Source organism: Pantherophis guttatus, chromosome 1 (genome assembly GCF_059756535.1).
Source record: "Pantherophis guttatus breed Tessera chromosome 1, ASM5975653v1, whole genome shotgun sequence".
NCBI lineage: Eukaryota > Metazoa > Chordata > Lepidosauria > Squamata > Colubridae > Pantherophis > Pantherophis guttatus.
The window spans coordinates 71,352,055-71,372,568 of NC_142063.1; the positions used below are offsets into that span (position 1 = coordinate 71,352,055).

At 38.5% G+C, this 20,514-nt stretch overlaps 1 protein-coding gene across 6 annotated transcripts in view; it reads right to left on the reverse strand.

The window, feature by feature from the left end:
• Positions 1–1,763: 1,763 nt before the first annotated feature.
• The window catches only part of RGS6 (regulator of G protein signaling 6), a 250,971-nt gene continuing 232,220 nt past the window's right edge, over positions 1,764–20,514 (reverse strand). For 3 of the 6 annotated variants that reach the window (XM_087882466.1, XM_087882472.1, XM_087882478.1), the window contains exons 17-18: positions 14,051–14,104; positions 5,929–9,714 (exon numbers count right to left, since the gene is read on the reverse strand). In XM_087882466.1, the coding sequence (XP_087738592.1) occupies positions 9,637–9,714; positions 14,051–14,104 (132 nt within the window). In that variant the 3' untranslated portion in view covers positions 5,929–9,636. The other 3 variants (XM_034417693.3, XM_034417695.3, XM_034417694.3) reach the window with 2 other exon arrangements.

The window sequence follows — 20,514 nt, forward strand, 5'->3', positions numbered from 1 at the left end:
CCTTGCTTGAAGACATTATATACTGTTCTTCTACATACTGAGCCAGTTTCCTTTTAAAAAGCAGAGTTGCGTTAAAATCAAATGTCAAAATTAATAACTGGTAAAATTTTAATAATTAAATTTTTAATAATGCTCTGTCCCAGAATATTTTATATTCTCCCTCCCTCCCTCTCCCCCCTCCCCTGTGTGTATATAAACCTGATCAAGTTACTGCAGAGGTAGTTCATAGTTTTCAAGAAGTAAATGTTCTAGAAAGGGTTTCACAATCTTCTGGCCACAATTGAGAATGTTCCATGCCTGAAACCCAAGTTTTACACCCAGCTAGGATTTACCTGTAGTGCTGTGATCCTAAAGGAAATAATAGAAGGTGGTGGTACTTCACTCTTGTATTTCACTGCTTCTCTGTCGTGTCACAAAAACTCATTTATGGAAACATTTCTTGGTTCCTGTTAGATTCTCTCAGGAGGAAAGCTTGCCATTTGAGAAACCTCCACAAGTGCACCTCAGAAATGAAACTTGGAATGTTGTTGTTCTCATAGTGAGTTGGTGGGTGGCAACAGCACAGTTTCTGTTGCAGTTGTTAGGGGAAAGGGAAGGGAGTTCCCCTTGCTGTTTTCTTCCACTTATGAAATGCAGAACTTTTGCTGAAGGCCCCCTGTAGCTATGGAGTCCTCCAGAAAGCAAGGAGCAACAATAGCAGTACAGATGCTGCCGCAGAGCAGAGTGGCGAGAGAAGAAAAGAATGAATTGCATGTGGTAAGGGAGGTTACCAGTCAGAATAGTGACTTTGTGAAATATATGACTCAAGGTCACTCTTCCTACCAGAGCAGAGAAGGTAAACATTGGTGGTTGATCAATTCTACTTGTGCTATACGCCAAAGGAAAAATGGCCCCTGCCCAAGAAAAAGACATATGGCAGGATGGGAGTATGGGCCCTTAATAGGCAAATTGGACCCTTGCAAATCACCAACCTCCCATGCAATTTCTCTAGAACAGGGGTGTTAAACTCGCGGCCCCTGGGCTGGATGCGTCACATGCTGGCTACACCCACCCATGTTTTAGCGAAGATGAAAAATGTCATGATACGTCATGTGTTGACAACATGAGTTTGATGTTGTCACATTGTCTAGAACCCCTGCTCTAGAAGGTTCACCTAGTAGAAGGTTTGTGGTGGTTTTGGTGAAAAAGTATCCCTATCCTCCCATCTCTCTTTGATCGGGCCTTTGCAGTAGATTGCCCTGAGATGGAAACCCCATTGTCAGAATATATCTCTCTAAATGGCGAGCAGCTTATCAGAGAGCCAAAGCCTGAATGGATTTATGGGGTTGCCTCAAAGGTGGTTTTTTCAAAAGTCCACTGGACTTTGTTTTTCAATTTATGGGGGAAAATTGCATTTATCTTAGTGCCTCTTGATTTCTCAGTGGCTTTCAATGTCACTGACCTCATTGTCCTTCTGAACTAGTTGTGGAGTATGGGAATGGGAATACCATTCTGCAGAGGTTCTCCTCCATTTTTGGTAGCCAGTTCCAGTCAGTATTGACAGAGGGAAAGTGATCAAGCCATGGCCCTTGCTTTTGGGGTGCCTTAAGGCTCGACATCCTTACTCCTTTTATGTAAGTTCTACATAAAACTGTTGATCTGAAGGACCAGGTTGGTTCTCACCCTGGAGGAAGTCTGCCTATGAGTTGGCATTGATAGTACATAATCTATACAAGAAGAGGGAAATGGGAAAATATTGTAATTGAGGAAAGAATCTCAACTGAGGCAGCATATATTGTTTTAATTGTATAATAATATAACATTATGGGTAGGAAGGTTGGAGAGAAACTGCGTATGTGTGTGGGTGTAGTACAAGTTGTGGGACAGAAGAACCATGATTAGGTTAATTGGTATAGTGAGACCATTGCTACATCTTTGACAACAACAACAGATTATTTTCTAACCCATTCAAATGTGGATTAAGTCCATTATCTTTAGAGCCTAACAGTTCCTTGTTCTTTGAAGTTCCTTCTCTTTCCCTGGAAGCCCTGGGTATGTGCCTACCTGACCAGTTTTGACTTACATAAGGCAATTCAGTTCTGTTGGGGCATGTGAGCCTGATGAAATATTTCCAGTGGATCAGGTCACTTGTTTAAGAATCATTAATGATCTCACTGTAAATCTAAATTTCACATTTGACATCTGTTTCTGGTTAACATCCATGGCATCTCCAATACTATAGTAGAATTTAGGAGTAGACATTTCAAGACAAAAAGAGATATTTAATTAATTGAGTAGACAAAAGAGAGAGAGAGAGAGAGAGAGAGAGAGAGAGAGAGAGAGAGAGAGAGAGAGAGAGAGAGAGAGAGAGAGAGAGAGAGAGAGAGAGAGAGAGAGAAAGAAATTGTGAAATAAATGGCCATTAAAAAGCTGGCAGACAAACAATAAACTTGTGCCTGGCCATTTCGTTTGTATTTAATTGACAGGCAGCTTAGGGTGAGAACTTGTACAACACTTTCATGTTATCAGGGAAATACTTAATTGAAAAGGATCAAGGTTTATGTGCCCATAAATGAATAATTATCTCATTATCTAAATAATGTCCTCTTTCTTCAGGTCTGTCCTTAAATCCAAATTGTTCATGAAGTCTTTGTTTAAACTCTTCAGACCTTTCCTTTCTCAAACTGACCTTAAATATGTTGAACTAGCCACATACTTATTTTTCATTGTTTGACTTTTGCTTCAATTCTATTTTCCTTTCTTTATAGCCTCCCCTGGGAATATTTTACAAGTCTTTTTGGACAAAAAAAATCACAGATTTCTGATTGCACTGCCCTAAATCACTCACCTTTTGATGAATCTGGATCAGGAATGGGTAACCTACACTCCGGCCCCATTTTAACGTGCCCCAGAGTTTCTGAAGATCGTACTACTAATATTTTGACCTGATTTTCTGAAGGCTAAAAATCAGTATACAAGCCTCCACTGTATTTAGCATATCAATTTCCTGTTATTCTTTCCCCCCACATCAACAACAAGCCTGACATTTTTACTACTTTGTGGAGAAACAATGTGGTCCTTGAAATCCAATTTTTGGACTGCATAAAATGTGGCCCCCCAACTGCAAAGGCCATCCCATTTTGTCCTAAATGGAAGGAGTTGAGAAATACAGCTTAACATGATAAAAAAAAAATCATAATCACAATGGCTTTTTACAGGGCAAATGGCAGCATAGTAGAATTTTATAGATAATGAAGGCAGCAATAAAGAAACAAAACATAAATAAGAACCCCATGCCACAATAAAAAAATCTGTAGATAGAACTGTGCACATGTACCTCATAATACAGTTTTCAAAAGTTGCTTTCTTTTAAAGTTAAGTGAGAATTCTGGTAACCATATGCATTCTAAATATGTCAGAATCAATCAGAATAGGGTTAGAAGGGACCTTGGAGGTCTTCTAGTCCAACCCCCTGCTCAAGCAGAGACCCTATATCATGTCAGATAAATCACTGTCCAGTCTCTTCTTAAAAAACCTCCAGTTATAAAGTTCCCACAACTTCTGACAGCAAGCTGTTCCACCGGTTAATTGTCCTCACTGTTAGGAAGTTTCTCCTTAGTTCTAGGTTGCTTCTCTCCTTGATTAGTTTCCATCCATTGTTTCTTGTCTTGCCCTTGGTGCTTTGGAAAATAAGTTGACCAAAAATGTCAGTACAACTATTTATTCTTATTTATTTATTAATCACATTTATATGGCTGCCTGTATTGACTGGAGAGCTTTCTAAATGTGATTAATAAATAAATAAAAATAGTTGTGCTGACACTTTTGCATTCAAATGAGATGATGTATTTAGAAAGCATAGCGTATGTTTATCGGAATTCTCACTTTAATTCAAAAGAAGGCAGCTAAGGCCATCCATATGATCCCATATACATTCTAGCCAATATTTGTCCACACAACCTACAGAACACTTTCCATTGCAACTGGTTTTTGGTCTTTTAGTTTATTTGGGGGAGTTACACAAATAATATATGGATTAAACAATTTCCTTCTCTCAGATCTAACCACTGGACACAATTTTGAGCAATTAGTTGGATCATTTACATTCCTGGTTGAGTTTCCCACAAGGTTTTCACCCATTTGCCATATTGTGAAAAAAGAAATCTGATACTTATACCACACAAAACTCTGGAATTGCCAGATTGAAGTGTTTACATGGACTTTTTTTCAAAAAGAAATCTCTGAATATGTTCTTTCTTCAAGCAACTGAACCTCGATTTATTCCTGGATAATTAAATTTTAAATGACCTAACTAAGATTTTAACAGCTTAATTGACCACTGATTCTAGCTTATTGTGCTCAATGCAGTAAACATGTATTATATATTCAATCAAATATGTTTACACTACATGACTAATATTGTGGGCTAAGCCTGGTGGGAAAATAAACAAAAAAGGGATGAATTCAGTAAATATTCCACTCCTATCAAATGTCCCCTTTTTAAATCAGGTGCTTTTATATAACATGGATGCATAAAACAGACCTGTGCAACTTGTCATACACCAAGCTAAAAGCAGCTGACCACCAGCCGTGGTATGTTTCAAACAAGAGATTCAATCAATCTGTTAAAGAACTTTCGTTTGGTTACAAAACACTTTGCTGGGGTTATGAAATAAATAGAAAGGATGCCATTCCTGGCCGGCTGCAGTACCACAGCTGGATCATGTAAATGGTGGATGCCTGGCATAACATTTGGACCATATTGCTGGACGTGATCGTTTTACATATACTGTATAAAATGCAAATCAACTCTAGTAGGATCCAATTGCTCATATGGAGCTCAGAGTCTGATCCTATTGGCCGTAGCATGCAGGCAGTATCCCAAAACATATTTGGGACAGCTAAGGTTATCAGTGAAGAGCTAAAGCCACTTTTGCAAACATCTTTTGAAAAGGTGTTTCAAAGAATGAGGGCAAAAAACAAAGCAAAACAGAAAAACCCAAACAAACTTCTATGCATATTTTCTCCTAAAGGCAGGTTCTTTCTCTCAAGTCTAAGCAGATTCTAGCAATTATTTTATTGGACCTAGACAGTTAGAAGACAAATGACTTGTGTATCTGCAATAAATTTGCAGGTGGGTGTGGAGAAAAGTTCATTTGGGACTTTGGGTGCTCCTTCCAATTACTTAGATTACGTTTTTTAAATCTTCATTTAAGCTCTAGGGTGGCAACCGTCTTCATCACATGACACTTCCTGCAGACAAAGGGAAATCTTCTAGCTTTGGGAAGGATGCCAAATCTGAGCCATTAGTGTGAAGTTAGAGATTACTATTAATCTACTGCTCAGCAGCATGTTGGTCCTACCTAGATATGTGAAAGGCTGATAGAGACATCTGTGCACATGCAGCAGTAGCAGCAAAGAGTGGGAGAAAGCGCCTGCGTTATGAAGACTGATCTGAACCAGCTGTCCTTTCCTTAAATTTCTCTTAGGATCGAACATAAAATAACACTGATAGCCCTTTCTCGCTCTCTTTCTTTCTCTGCTTCCTTTAGACAGCCATGGTGTTTCTCTGGAATCAAATTAGAAACAGAGTCTTAATAGTTGGAGACCTCGGTGCCATTACAAAGCAGTATAAGAAAAGTGTCGGATGTAAACTACAGAAAGAGGAACCCACAGTGGGTCAGAGTCTCCATCCCGGCATCTTTTTCCCTCTCTATGTTTCTTCCATTGTCTGAATATGCTCTCTCTCCTTTGCTCTCTCTTTCGTCTACACCCCCCCGCCCCTCGCAGTGGCCCGTATGCCCCCCAATGTCTTTCCTTGGCCGAGGAGGAGGTGGTAGGGTGCAGCGGTCTTTCGGAGATGTCAGCAACGGCTAGCCCAAACGACGTTGTCAAGAAGATTGCATCAAGCCTGTGAGACGCTTGCCTGCCAGTGACTTTCCCTGGAGGAACAAACAAAGGGGAAATGGGGAGGGGGGAGGGAAGGAGAAGCCAAGGATATGAATTTATCTTGTGATTAGTTGGTAACACAGGCCAGATTGCTCGGTGACTTTCGGAAGCTGGGGGGCAAGGACCAATTATGGAACGAAAGGTAGTTGTGATGACACATGTGGGGATAAAAGAGGCCTGAGAAAGATAATCAAGGTCACACTTTCCCTGTGGAACTATTTTCTGTACCAATTTTATGGCATTTACAAATATGATCAAGCTGCCCTTGATTTTATCCAAACATGTAAGGGAACCCAGTTATCTCTTTGCACTGTTGGAAAAATATGTCCCAAAATGACAACTTGGAAGTCTTGTACAAATTCACTCCCCTTAGGCATACAGGCAGCTCCATTATATTCATTAATAGGGAACACTGATTTTGGGGCACTCTTCCTCCCAATCTGCAAATGCCTACATGCTTCATCCCTCCAGATCTTCCTTGATGCGATGAGCATATTACTCCCTTCCCACAGCCTCTACTGCATTTGCATCCCACCTTCCTTTCCAGTTGCTGCAATCAACATCCAGAGAGATCGGCCTGGCTCAGATCTGCTTCATTGATATAACTACATCAAATTCTTTCCGACCTGTCAATGGATTCATAATTTCTCGAGGGCATTTATAAACACCCAAAATTCTCAAGCATGGTTAATTTAGAACTACAGGTGACATACAAAACTAAATGTTATATATTCAGCAAATATTATATATTTACTAAAACATTTCAGTAAATACTCCCATAGCAAGTGCTTAGTTGGTTACATAGAAGGATAAAGATTCTACTATTATTGTAGAATCTACCATCTACTATTCTCATTGTATTCATTGCAAAGGAATGACCCCCAACATTCAGATATCAACTCCCCAAAGGCAAACTAGAGGGGAAAAAATTAAACAGTAAGAGGGAAAAAAAATCCTGTGCAATGGCTGAGTCCCTCATATTGTCAACCTAAGCTGCCAATTGGCAATTCTGAAGCTTCTTTGTCTCCAATACTTTCATATCTGACACACTTATATGAGTATATGCTTTCCAAACCCCACTTAAAAAAAGACAGGAAGGTAGGGTAAGGAATGAATAAAAGTTAAGTAAAATAAATTGCCTGTAAAACTTACAAAATTAATTTACTACACACCATCCCATGAACCCACCTCCCTCCTCCAGCAGATACAATCAAACAGAAGGGAAAAACTGGATGAAATGGGCATAAGAAGCTTTGTTCAGGCATTACAGAAAGGGATAAAATCAGCTAGGTAATTAGCCCTATTTTTAAAACCACCCAGGCTTTGGAGCAGCAAGTGCAATTCTTTGGCACTTCTTCCCCATTCTTCTGCTTTCAAGAATTACCACGGTTCCTACCTTGACTAGGAGATGAGCCTCTCTCCAATTCAATTTGAGAAAACTCAAGCAGAACATTTCAAGGCATTCTGCCCTCAATGATTGCTCTGAGGTCTATAAAGGCCATTTCTTTCCACCTTCAACATTTCTATTTTAGTTTATGCAACTAGTGCTGCTCACAGTATAACACAACACACAAAAATTTATTGCATTATCTTCAGACAGACCTGAAAGTCACATTATATATCCTTTATAATGCTTTCTTTCCTCCAAATCAGTGTACATCCACCCTTCTTTTCTTAATTGGATCCCAATCATTAGTTCAGTTTGCCAATCGAATGTTAAAGATCTGATAGCTAGCCAGAGAATAGATGTACGTGCCAGATATTGCACTTAGTGATTACATGAAAGGGAGAAAGAAATCCTCTTTCTGAATTTCTTACATTTTACAAATGGACTCAGTCAAGTATGTGAGACTCAGGTTGGCCTTTGTTTCTCTAATCTTCTTGGAAAATAAGAATGGGGGTTGTGTGAGACAGAGTTTTTCCTGATGCCTTCTGCTATTATTTTTTAATTTTTTGTATCTAGAAATTTGTTGACTGTCCAGCAGAATGGATTAGGCAGGGTTTTAGGAAACATTTCTAAATGTTTCCTAATAAAAGAAAGAACATTTTGTTCTTTCTTTTGTTAGAAAGAACAAAATTGATTTATCCTTTCTTTCTTTCTTTAAGAGCTGATTCAGAAGACCAACATATAGCCAGGTTGCAGTAGCTTAACAAAAAACATTTATTGTGGTATAGTAATAATTTTGGAAATGATTTTTCTAATATACACGAGTTTTTTAAAAAAAAAATTTGATTTATATGCCGCCCTTCTCCGGAGACTCAGGGCAGCTTACAATGCGTTAAGCAATAGCCTTCATACTTTTGTATATTTATACAAAGTCAGCTTATTGCCCCCACAAACTGGGTCCTCATTTTACCTACCTTAGAAAGGATGGAAGGCTGAGTCAACCTTGAGCCTGGGGAGATTCGAACTTACAGTAATTGCAGACAGCTGGTGTTAATCACAATGATTTTAGTCTGCTGAGCCACCAGGCCCTTACTTGAGTATACAGGGTACAGAACAGTGGTGGGTTGCCCCTGGTTTGGACCGGTTCATAAGAACCGGCAGTAAAACCAGTGGGAGGCTCCGCCTACTGACCTGGATGTCATCATAGATGATCTGCACATGCGCAGAAGCTTCTGTGCATGCTCAGAAGAGCGCACGCACATGGGCGCAATGCGAACCAGTAGTAAAGGTAAGTAGAACCCACCCTGGTAGAGAACTGAACAAGCTAAGTAGGGCAAAGTGGGTATTTATCAGTAACTTTTTCCTATTCCTAGAGTAGTATATCCACCAGCCTGCTCTCAACCCAATCTTTTCAGAGCCTCCCCAGAATTCCATTAGCTGTCAAACTTCTTGAGTTTTTCACTCCTCCCATTTCTGTCTAGCATTAAACAGCCATTCTGTGCATGGACCAAAACAAACTACTGTATGTGTTTTATTTTGGGCATGTACCATCCAAAATTAGATGTTTTGTGCATAAAATGGCTTTTTCCTAATCCCCGGATAGTCAAATAAAGTCTGAACTCCATTAGAAGAAAAATGGCTTCGTTTACATTCTTCAGCATACTGTAGGCCCAAATGATGTTTAGTGCTATACCAATCTTAGGTTAAGGTTAAAAGTGGAGAGAAATTCACTTTGCAATTCAAACAGAACTTTCATAATTGTCTTTACATTTTGCTAAAAGGAGACTATTTTTTGTAGCTACACCATAATTAATCTCAGTAGTCCTAATTCCTCTATGTTTTGTAATTTCTCAATAGCTTAAGTACAGATAGTCTTTGACTTTCAATCACAATTGGGGTCAGAATCTCCATTGCTAAGCAGGGCAGTTGTTAAGTGAGTTATTTTTCCGCCTTTTTTCCCCCGCCCTTTTTTTTTTTTTTTTTTTGCCATAGCTGTTTACAACATCACTGCAGTTGTTAAGTTAATCATGCAGTCATTAAGCAACTCTGGCTTCCCCTATTGACTCTGTCGGAAGCCAGCTGGAAAGGTCGCAAATGATGATTGCATAACCCTGGGATGCTGCGATCAACATAAATACATGCCAGTTGCCAAGCACCCAAATTTTGATCATGTGACCATGGGGATGTTGCGACGGTCATCAGTGTGACAAACAGTCATAAGTCACTTTTTTCAGGGCTCTTGTATCTTTGAACAGTCACTAAACGAATGGTTGTAAGTCAAGAACTACTTGCAGTGGAATTTGGCCCAAATAAGGAAGCTTTCAAAATGGTCTTGTTAGTTTCGATTCATTTGTAGCCAGCTTCAAAATCCTTAAAGATCTCAGTGAATCTATGATTGTCTGTGAAGGAAAAGGAAAAGCCTTCATTTTAAAGTTTTTTAGGAAGCGGCTGTTACTAATGGAGTCCAGAAATTCTGAACCTTCTGAAGGTACAGCTTCAAATCTTGCATTGCATATGGCCCAAAGAGATACTGATACAGCTGTGTAGCCCCTCTCTGAGGTATTCTCTCAATTCAGATTTGAGAGTCTATTTAATGTCTCTTCAGGTGAGACACTCCTCAAATTCATACTATACAATGATTGCAGGGGTGGGTTCTACTTACCTTTACTACCAGTTCGCAACGGGATCGCGTGCCTGTGCTTGCTTCGCTCACACACGCACCTTGCTTCTGCACATGCGCAGAAGCTTCTGCACATGCGCAGATCGCTTCTGATGATGTCAGGGTCAGTGGGCGGAGGGTCCTGCCAGTTTTATTACCGGTTCTATAGAACCGGTCCGAACCGGAGGCAACCCACCACTGAATGACTGCCATTCTCTATCCAATGCAAAGAAAAAGAAAAAGTATATGTTGCCTCGTGTCTCTATCCAATCCTTATTTTAAAAGTTTATTTTTTTGAGGATGAGATCCCAGAAGACATGTTTCCACTCAGGAGATCATCAAGATAAAATATGATATCTTAAGAATTTCAAGAGATTATATTTCTTGGGGTTAAAAGCTATTTCTTAATTCAGCCGTATACTACACTGGGCTTCTTAGAAAATTTACTAACACAAAGCCTATCTGCAGTATGACACACATGCTATTGAAACGAAACAGACCACATTTCCCATTTGTTTTTAACATATGATTTTGATACAAAACTAAGGGCCATATCCTTTTAAAGTGGTCTTTTATTAGAATTAGAAGGAAAAGAAAGAAAAGATACACGTTGAAGACACATGAAGAGTAATATAAACCGGAAAAAAAAGTTTAATGCCAAACAGAAGATTTTTAAAGCAGAAACCAAAATAACAGCAGCAACAGCAATAATGGCAAAAGAACATAAAATCCGCACAGATACATTTACATAAAAAAAGATCAAAGGTGTTAAATTAGTATAAACAGAATGAGAAAAGATGACAACAGAAGATAGACAAAATTTAAAATATATAGATACATAAAACAAAAGCAAAACAAATACACTGAAAGCTTGTTTACTGAATATTACTTTAAAAGAAAATATGCCTATTTTTCTAACTGCAGTAGTCCAATTAGCAGTTCACTTCAAGAGCCATACAGGTGTTGGGTTAGGTTGTTTCAGAAGAAGGCAGCAGGCTGGCCCAATAAACCTTTAATTTGAAATGCCATTTAAAGGCTCTTGCAGTTAGGTTTGGTGTTTCTAAAGTATGACCATGTATAATGTCTGTGACAGAATCCAAGACATTTTGTCTCCACTGTGTATATAGAGTTGTCGCCCACTTACAAAAACTGTAATTTATTTTATGTGATTCATAGGGGTTATTTTAGTCAATAAGCTGCTTCTGTGGTAAAACTTGTAAACATGTCTGCATAATTGTAAAAAAAAAACCCTCGTCTGTTTATGTGCTCCCTGGGAGGTAATGCTGTTCGCAAATATTGAGTATATGTGTGTGTGTTATTTCCACAACACAGAATACCTATGGATGTATTTGAAAGAATTAAACTACCCTGCCCCTGTATCATGGATCTCAAAAGGCCTCTAAACAATCATATTTTCAGCACCAGAGGTATATAATTTCATACCGAATTAGTGCTTTGTAGGTGCACTTTAAAACAGAGAACAGATAGTCCTCAACTTACAACAGTTCATTTAGTGACGTTACAACGGCACTGAAAAAAAAGTGACTTACGACCATTTTCACACTTATAACCATTGTAGCATCCCCATAGTCACATGATCAAAATTCAGATGCTTGGCAACTGACTCATATTTATGACGGTTGCGGAATCCCAGGGTCATGTCATTACCTTCTGCGATCTTCTGTCAAGCAAAGTCAATGGGGAAGCCAGATTCCCTTAACAACCATGCTACTAATTTAACAACTGCAATGATTCACTTAACAACTGTGGCATGAGAGGTCATAAAATGGGGCAAAATTCACTTAACAAATGTTTCATTTAGCAACAGAAATAGTCGTAAGTCAAGGACTACCTGTAGTGAATTACCTTCATTTTTCAGATTTGTTTAAACCCCACAACAATGGAGTAAGTTGGGCTAAGACATAAAACTGGCCCTAAGTCATTCATTGACCTTCCCTGAGTGCATCCCTACTCCAGCATCCTAACTATATACTATATGGCAGATGCATTTTCAAGTTTCCCAACTGGTAATCCAGAACAATCAGAATGAATAATAACAATTGAAAGAATGAAGATAAATATATAGTATTGTAGTGGGAGACACAAAGACATCACTTTGTCAAGCTATAAGTTGAAAATGTATGGCACTCCAGGTGTTGAAATATAACTCAGCAAAACCTGGACACATTGCTAACGATGAGAAATGTTGGAAATTGAAATGCAGTCCCACGGACAGACAGTTTTCTCATCCCTCTTCTGTGAGATGTAGGGAGAGCCAGGATTGATAAAATGAATATATTACTTAGTCATGATATTTACTGTCAAAAGGTCAGTGATGGCTTCCTCTTTAAAGGGGGAGCAGGATTATAAATCTCTACTATGTCTATTTACCTTAGAGCATCTCAGAATTGTGGGGAATGATAGGAACTGAAATCTGACATATTTCAAGATCACAAAGCTGATAAAATCTGATCCATATTCTATCTCTAGAATCAGAGGCATGCATTTCTGACTTGGCCTGGTCCAGCAAGTTTCTTGTGTTTTTAATGAATGGAGAGTATTTTATTGAATAGTTTCCCCCAATTCTTATGGTTGTCTAAATTCATATAGTAATTTAATTACTCCAATACAGTACAATTTTTAGCCCCTCTCCCATCTATCCAATAGAAACTGAATAAATAAGTAACATAGCTTAGGATCAGATCATCTAAGGGACCATCTTTTCCCAATAATTTTTACCTGTCCAATTTGGCCTAGCAGATTGGGGATGTTATGAGCCCCATCAGCCAAGGAATGTTGGCTGATGGAAACCAAAAGTTCTGCCTTCTTAGCAGTAGATCCTGCCCTGTGGAATATTCTTCCTTCAGGATGGCCCTGACCTGGTTAGCCTTTCATAAGACTCTAAAGACCTAGCTATGTCCCTGGAGACCTGAAATTGTAGGGGAATCCATTACCTTCTTGCACTGTTAATTTTTATGTAATTATTATGATAATTCTCATTTGCCTACATGTATTATTTATAACTTTTTCTGTTTTTATGGTTAATTGTTGTGATATTGTTTGCCACCCTGAGTCAGCTGAATTGAGATGGGTGGCTACAGAAATTGGATAAACAAATAAAGCATAAGTAAAATTCAGCATATGCTTCCCATATCTCCTGTTTTCATGGAATTTCGCCTCATTTTCTGAAACAATTTGCCAAAGGGCTCTAGAAGCGACTGCAGTAGAAAAAAGCATTTTTAATTAAATGTGTGGAAGCTCTGTCTTTTTTTCTTTGCCCACAATAGGTCATAGTATTTTTGCTTTAGTCCTTTGGATTCCCTTCTATGAATATTTGAGAAACCTATGTTGGTCAACAGAACTGTAACAGATTTTTAACACCACAATTGTATTCTGTGTTGATAACAAATAAAAATGCTTAGTTGGCCATTATTGAGGGACTGATTGGAAATAATTCATCAACCACTGATAAACCACATTGAAAACGAGACACCAAGAAAGGAGTGTATCCTAATCCATGCATTAAAGTCATTGTTTTGTGTAAACTAGCATCCATAACATACTTACTTGATATGCAGAAGAATCCACAACATATCATGTATCAATGCTATGGAAATAAACAGAAATCTGATCCTTTGCAGGATCTCTACCTTCTTCTGAACCAAACTATTCCACCCTCTTTTTCTGTAAGGGCAATGTATGTGGAAGCATTGTGCATGTTACCAACATTGTATGTGACTTTGCAGAGGAGAGAAGCTCTGTGTGCATCTTCCCTATTCTCATCAAGGATAACTTGAAAAGGGAGAGAAATGTCATGGGAATGGGACTCTCTGAGCAGGGGAAGGAGGGAGAAAACCAGATACTATCCTGTTTTGTGGGGACCTTTCTATTGTAGATTAGAGAGCTGGCTGTTTAATTTAAATGTGGATCTTGAAATTCTGTCTTTTTATTGCATTGCCATAACTGAAGGATACTACAGAGGAGCTAAAAATAATAATAAAAGTTTTCAAAATAATAGAAAATGCTAAACAGAAGAGGAAAGAGGAACAAACATAACTAAAAACAAATGAACTTACCATACTGCGAGTGAACTTTTCTAGGGAAGTTCTACGACCTTGCTCATTCTCGGGCTTTAGAAGGGGAAACAAAAGTTAAGAAGGGGGGAAAAAATGCCAAAACTAAAAAGAAATCAGAACAAAAACAAAAACAAAAATTAACCCCTTCAGCTTACTTTGATGTTAGAAGTGTTAGCAAAAGAAAAAAAATTAAATATCTCAAACATAGGGTAAGTGCTGTTCGCAAGAGCAAAGAGCAAGAGCAAACTTTGTGCAATCATTTGGTAGCTGCTTTTCTTTTGGGAAATGCTGCCCTCCTTTTTTAAAATATAGCTTTGGACATGTAGCCAAAGTTACACATACCCAAAAAATGGGATATAATGATGATTTCTGCATCTGTCATGTGTCTGTAAGACTTTCAGAAGAAAACCAACATTTTTTCAGTCTGGATTTATGATGCAATAGCAATAGCACTTAGACTTATATTCCACTTCACAGTGCTTTACAGCCCTCTCTAAGAGGTTTACAGAGTCAGCATATTGCCCCCAACAATCTGGGTCCTCATTTTACCAATCTTGGAAGGATGGAAGGCTGAGTCTGGTGAGATTTGAACTGCCAAATTGCAGGCAGCTGGCAGTCAGCAGAAGTAGCCTGCAGTACTGCATTCTAACCACTGCGCCACTGCGGCTCTTAATCCACTCTCTCTGTCTCTGTATGTATGCAAGAATAGCCCGAGGTAGAACAGAATAGAATAAGGGAGGATATGATGAGCCTTGTCCTATTCCCTCTTTCCAAATTTATTTATGTGGACATTTCTATTGTACCTTTCAATGACAAAATCAAATCCAGGAGACTTACAAATAAAACGATACCGTGTTTCCCTGAAAATAAGACCCTGTCTTATATTTTTTTGAACCCTGAAATAAGCACTTGGCCTTATTGCCATGCGCTCAAAAGCCCGATTGGGCTTATTATCAGGGGATGTCTTATTTTGGGAAAAACAGGGTACTCCTTTCTGATGTGCTGGATGTTATATGAAAATTGATTGGGTTATCTGTTTTTTGCTTAACTTGATCCTTTGGTGTTCTACTCAAAATGAACCCCATTGTGTGGTCAGCTAGACTTATTCCCAAGAAATTATGCATAATGCTGCTGTTGGCATAAAGGTTTTGCCAGGCTACATACAAAACAATCAAATTACTATTATTTGCTATTTTTGTTATTTGGAAGCTGTAGCTATAAAATACGGGAATTTTACTATAATAAGAAATTCACCAACGCTATAGCTGCATTACTGTTCTCCAGAGAAACATGATTCAACTCATCTGGCATAAAACAAATCTTATTAAATATGAATGAAAGGGTAATTTCCCAGCAAACAGGCCATTTAGTTGAATAAAGGAATTGTAATGTTCAGGGGCAAACCCATCAAGAGATGACCTAAGTCAATTCATAAGTTTCAGGGGTGAGAGATGGATTTGTGCATACATTTGGCATCATGACTAAATCAGCACAGAATTTTTTTTATGAACAGAAAAACAAGCGCCCAGTTTTAGTTCCTAATTTCTGTTCGTGTCATACTTATTATTATATCATTTTCCCCTAGTAGCCCTTCCAATTTTCCCCAAACTCAAAATAGATTATATTAAACTTGGAGAAAGTTAGTGGTTTAAAGTCATACTCAGCTTTCATGGTTGAGAGTGAAACCGAAGCTGGATTCCCAGGACTTCCCCTACCTCCTCAGGAGAAAAAAATGCAATGGTATATAGCAGGGAAAAGCATAGTGACTCTAACTGCAAAGCTTCTCTTTGTGTGCTAATTAAAAAAGCAAAAGAAAACACAACTTTACTTTTGAAATAAATGGGTTCACAAAATATACAGAGGACAAGAGTACAGGTGGTCTTGGCTGAGAGACTACTTGTTTAGCTGTTTAAACTGACCATAGTGCTGAACAAGTAGTACTTACAACTGGTCCTCATTGATTTTGTTCATCGCAGTATCCCTGTGGTCATAGAATGACCATCTGTGACCTTATTTGCTGGCTTCTTGTAAGCAAAGTCAGTAAGGAATCTGGCAGGAGGTCACAAATGGCACCAATGTGATGTCCTTGTTTAACAACCTGTGGTGATTCACTTAATGATGGCAACCAGAAATGCCAGAATTTCTGTTGCGAAATGGTCATGTAACATTGTGTTTTATGATCATGTCACTTAATGGTGGAAATTCTGGTCCTAATTGCTATAATTAACCAAGGACTATCTGTATAAGTTAAGTGTTTTGGAAAATTGTCTTTCTTGCTTTCCAGGGCTACTGTTAAACTCGTCCTGGTTGCAGAAGTATAAAGATCTCTATATATATAATGACAGAGATGTATACATTTCTTTTGATTTAGGTTCTTGTGGAACTAGAGTAGAAAAGGGAGATAGAAGATTGATCCTCTGATCTGCCTTAAATGGATAGCTTGTCCTAGCCTAGTGAACCTCGGATGTAACCTATTAAAATTTCCTGAATTTCTTGTTAGCATGGTCAGTTATCATGGTGGCTGGGAAATGTGGGAATTGTAGTATGACACAGATTGAGGAAGACTGAGATGGAAGAAACATAAATGCTTCATCACAACAGCTTTTAGGGAAATAATTCTAGGGTACTTTTATCAAACCTCCAGATGTTTGGACAATGGAATTTGTTGATACCTAGAATGATATAACCAATCAATGGAACTCATTTGGCATAGACATAACCAGAAAAGAGGTATGCAAAGCAGTAATTATGGGCTTTCAGATATGATACTATGAAGAATGTGAAATTATTGAATTGTTGAACTTTTCTGTCATATTATCGTTATATAATTTTATCTATAAAAGGACATTTAGTTGCTAGGGCTAAAGCTGCATTAACGTAGCTTTCAGAAATTCTGTTTCCAGAAGCCAGTGTACTCATATTTCCTTTCCTAACTCTTCTTGCAAAGCATTTAAGTAGAAAAGAGGGGGAAAAAGATTCCACATCTGCAACAGTTAAAAAAATATGGAAGCAGGAGAAACTTTCAAGTGATACCTACATATATTTGCAGATGGAATTCTCATCGGAAGCACTGCAGGTTTTTATTTTTTGAGAACTGAAACCTGTGTGCACCTAAAAATGGATTGGAGCTCTGTGTGTTTGTGTGTGTTTGAGACCAAATCTGCTTAGGTGCCATACTCTGTAAACACTAATGTAATGAAGCAACTGTGAAATTAGAAGGTGCCAGTTTAAATGTCAACTGCATGTGAAACCGCACAATGTTCATATGATTGTATGCTGTTTTAGTCTTCCCCAATTTTCCAGCACTGGTTGGAAATTCTAGGATATGCAACATATCAAAAGGTTGTCAAATTAGGGAATGCTGCAACTGTTTCTTTCCCACTAACGCTCTCTGCTCTAGGCCATTTTACACCATTGGAATTGGCCTACCATGGCTAACTGGTTGAGTGAAGGAACATCAAACTTTGATAATCTTGAAAATCTACTATAGTTGTTTTGAGCTTACAGCCCTAAACACTATACTAATCCTAAAGACTATAGATCCTAAAGTTTACAAACAGAACAATTCTATCCATTGGAGCCTGGATGCAATATATTTAATTTAATATATTTAATTACTGTAAATATAGAATCCACACATATAAATAGACAAGGATTAGCTCATGTAGTTTTCAAACATACCCTTCTCCTTAAAATGTAAGGGAAGGGACTATGGCACCCAACCATTGGGCATGGTTACCCAGAGTTAAAATAATTAGGAAATCCTTCATTCTAGTTAGCTGCAGGAAATGAGAATATGTGGGTCAATATGTTTACTTTTTTTAGCTCTTTGCTCTTCCTTTCTTTTCTCTGCTCTCTGTTCCTTCTTGCTCCAATCTACCAGCACTGAGTCCTTTAAAGCATCTATTGTCAAAGAGTCATTACCTCACGTATGGACATTCTTGCAAGGGAAATAGATACATGGGTTTAAAACTACCTAGGGCTAAAATTGAGCTTGCAGTGGCAATAAAACCTCACTATGAAAAAAAAACCCCATCAATTAATTGAACTAATCTAAGGAATAATTATCACAAGCCGTGTATAGATACGAAAAAAAGGGGTCATGATGAGTGAATGCTATACGAAGAAGAAAAAATGATGTTAAAATAACATGGTTTGAAATACAGTGTAATTTTGTTTTAATTGGCTAACTTGGAGAAGTTGACTATTATTCATAAATGTTCATTGCCCACATATACAAGTATGTTACTGCCATTATTACATTATTTGTGTAATGATGTTATCTTATATATGATGGAAATGACTTAATTTGCATTACATCAACAGGCCTGCCTGAAGTCTCTTTCATCACTGCTAGATTCTTCAATTCCACATTCTGATAGATGAGACTAACTTGGATGAGGCCTATTTGACCCTTATGTCAAGAAAGATAAATACTTGCAGATCACCTTTTTGCCCATTCAGCTTTCAGAACAATGGGGAGGCATCAATTTTAACTAAGTCAACATTTTTCCTGCCAGTCAGGATTCAGGGGTTGGGTTTCTCTGGCACAATCTTAGAACATCTTCTGAATTGGCTTCTTTTTCTTCTTTGACCTGAGTCTTTTAAACATTTTTAAGAGACTAAATACATCTTCTTTTGCTGTAGTAATGCTCACATGCACCCTTCTCCATTTGGGAAATAAATTGAAAAGACAGCATCAGAAAAGCTAAATCCATGTAATGCAGCATTCCCCAATCCCTTCTCCTACTCCTTTTTAAAAATCATAAAATCGTAGTGTTGAAAGAGCCCATTTAGACCATCTAAAGACTAATCCCCTCCATGCAGGAGGTTAAGGAATCTTAACAGATGGCCCTCCAACCTTAGCTTGAACATCTGCACCAGAGGGGAGCCATGTCTTCTCTGGAGAAGTGCTCCACCGATAAACTGCTCTTCTCATGAAGACTTTTTTCAACATTCAGACTATGCTGCTCTATAGAAAGTGACGTGTATAATCCCATCTTTGAAAAAGACAGTAGCTGGTGAATCCAATCTACTCATAACCATCATAAGACAAGTGTGTTATAGATACTTATTCATAGATATTTATTGTGTAGAGTCAGGATTTTGGCCTACACTTTGACATCCAACCCAACTACTACGTTAAAATCATTGAATGAAAACTGATATTTTTGTCATGGATTTATGACCAATCACCTAGCATTTAAGACACCCACTGAAGCAATCCTATCTCAACCACAGTCACAACACTGGGTACTGTCCACCAACTATGCAGGCCTACACAAGACCTTAACATCAGTATAAAGAGGAACCACCAAACTAGATTCAATAAAAACGGTCTAATGGCCATTGGAACACATCAGCTGTTGAAAGCCCTCTGAAGTCCGTTTCTTGGATGTGACAATGTCTCTTCAGTTTCAGAGCCTTTATATTGCTCTCACGAGCAATCAGCATGTAAAATATACCGTATTTTTCAGAGTATAAGATGCTCCGGAGTATAAGACGCACTTTAGTTTTGGGGGAGGAAAATAAGAAAAAAAAATTCTGCCTCTGCCTACCAGCATCCATCAGTATTCATCTGGCTAGTGTCCTGTCAGTATGTGAGACTGTTTCAAAACTGAAACAGTATTTGCTATGTGAGCAACAAGGAAAGAGACAGCAAGGAGCCTGGGCGTGGCTTAGGTCAATTGTTCTAAAGCTGTATGCTGTGCTGATCTCTGAAACTAAAACTGAAACTCTTCTCCTCTGCTTGTGTTTTGCTTGCTGCTGCAAACTCTGACAGTCCTTGCAGCAAATAGCAAACAGCCAGGTCAGCTTAAGCACATTATTGCAGCCTGATTCAGCATGAGCAGCTGATTGGCGGGTGGATGGCTTCCCGGAATACCCCCAATCAGCTGTTCCAGGCTGCAGGGATTGCCATAGACCATCGCCTCCTCCGTGCCTCGCATTTTTGGCTACATTCGGTGTATAAGATGCACCCAAATTTTCACCCTCTTTTGGGAGGGGGGGGAAATGCATCATATACTCTGAAAAATATGGTAACTCTGAGAAATACTTGCAAACTCTTGGTGCAAAGGAAGTGCTAAAGGGTTCAGTGAGTGTCCCTGAAGTATTCCACACATTCTATCCAACCTAGCAGTTCTCTATTTATGAGTCCATAGAAATATGCAGATGGTAAACTTCTTGCAAAAACTTGTACCAAAAATAGCCTCATGCGTACATCTCTATTTCACTGCCAAAAAGAGCTCTATGCACACACCTCCACTGCTCAGGAGAGAGTGACCCTATCCAGTCAGCATCAAAGCTTTGCTCATGATCACCAACTGTGCTTCAGAGTTCCTGTGCATACAGGGAACCAGTAGCTTGTCAGAAGGAGGTTCTAAGAATTCTGATCACATTGGAATTGCAACAGAAATTTGATTAGGTTGATTGAATTATGGGATCATGGGAAAGCAGCAACTAGC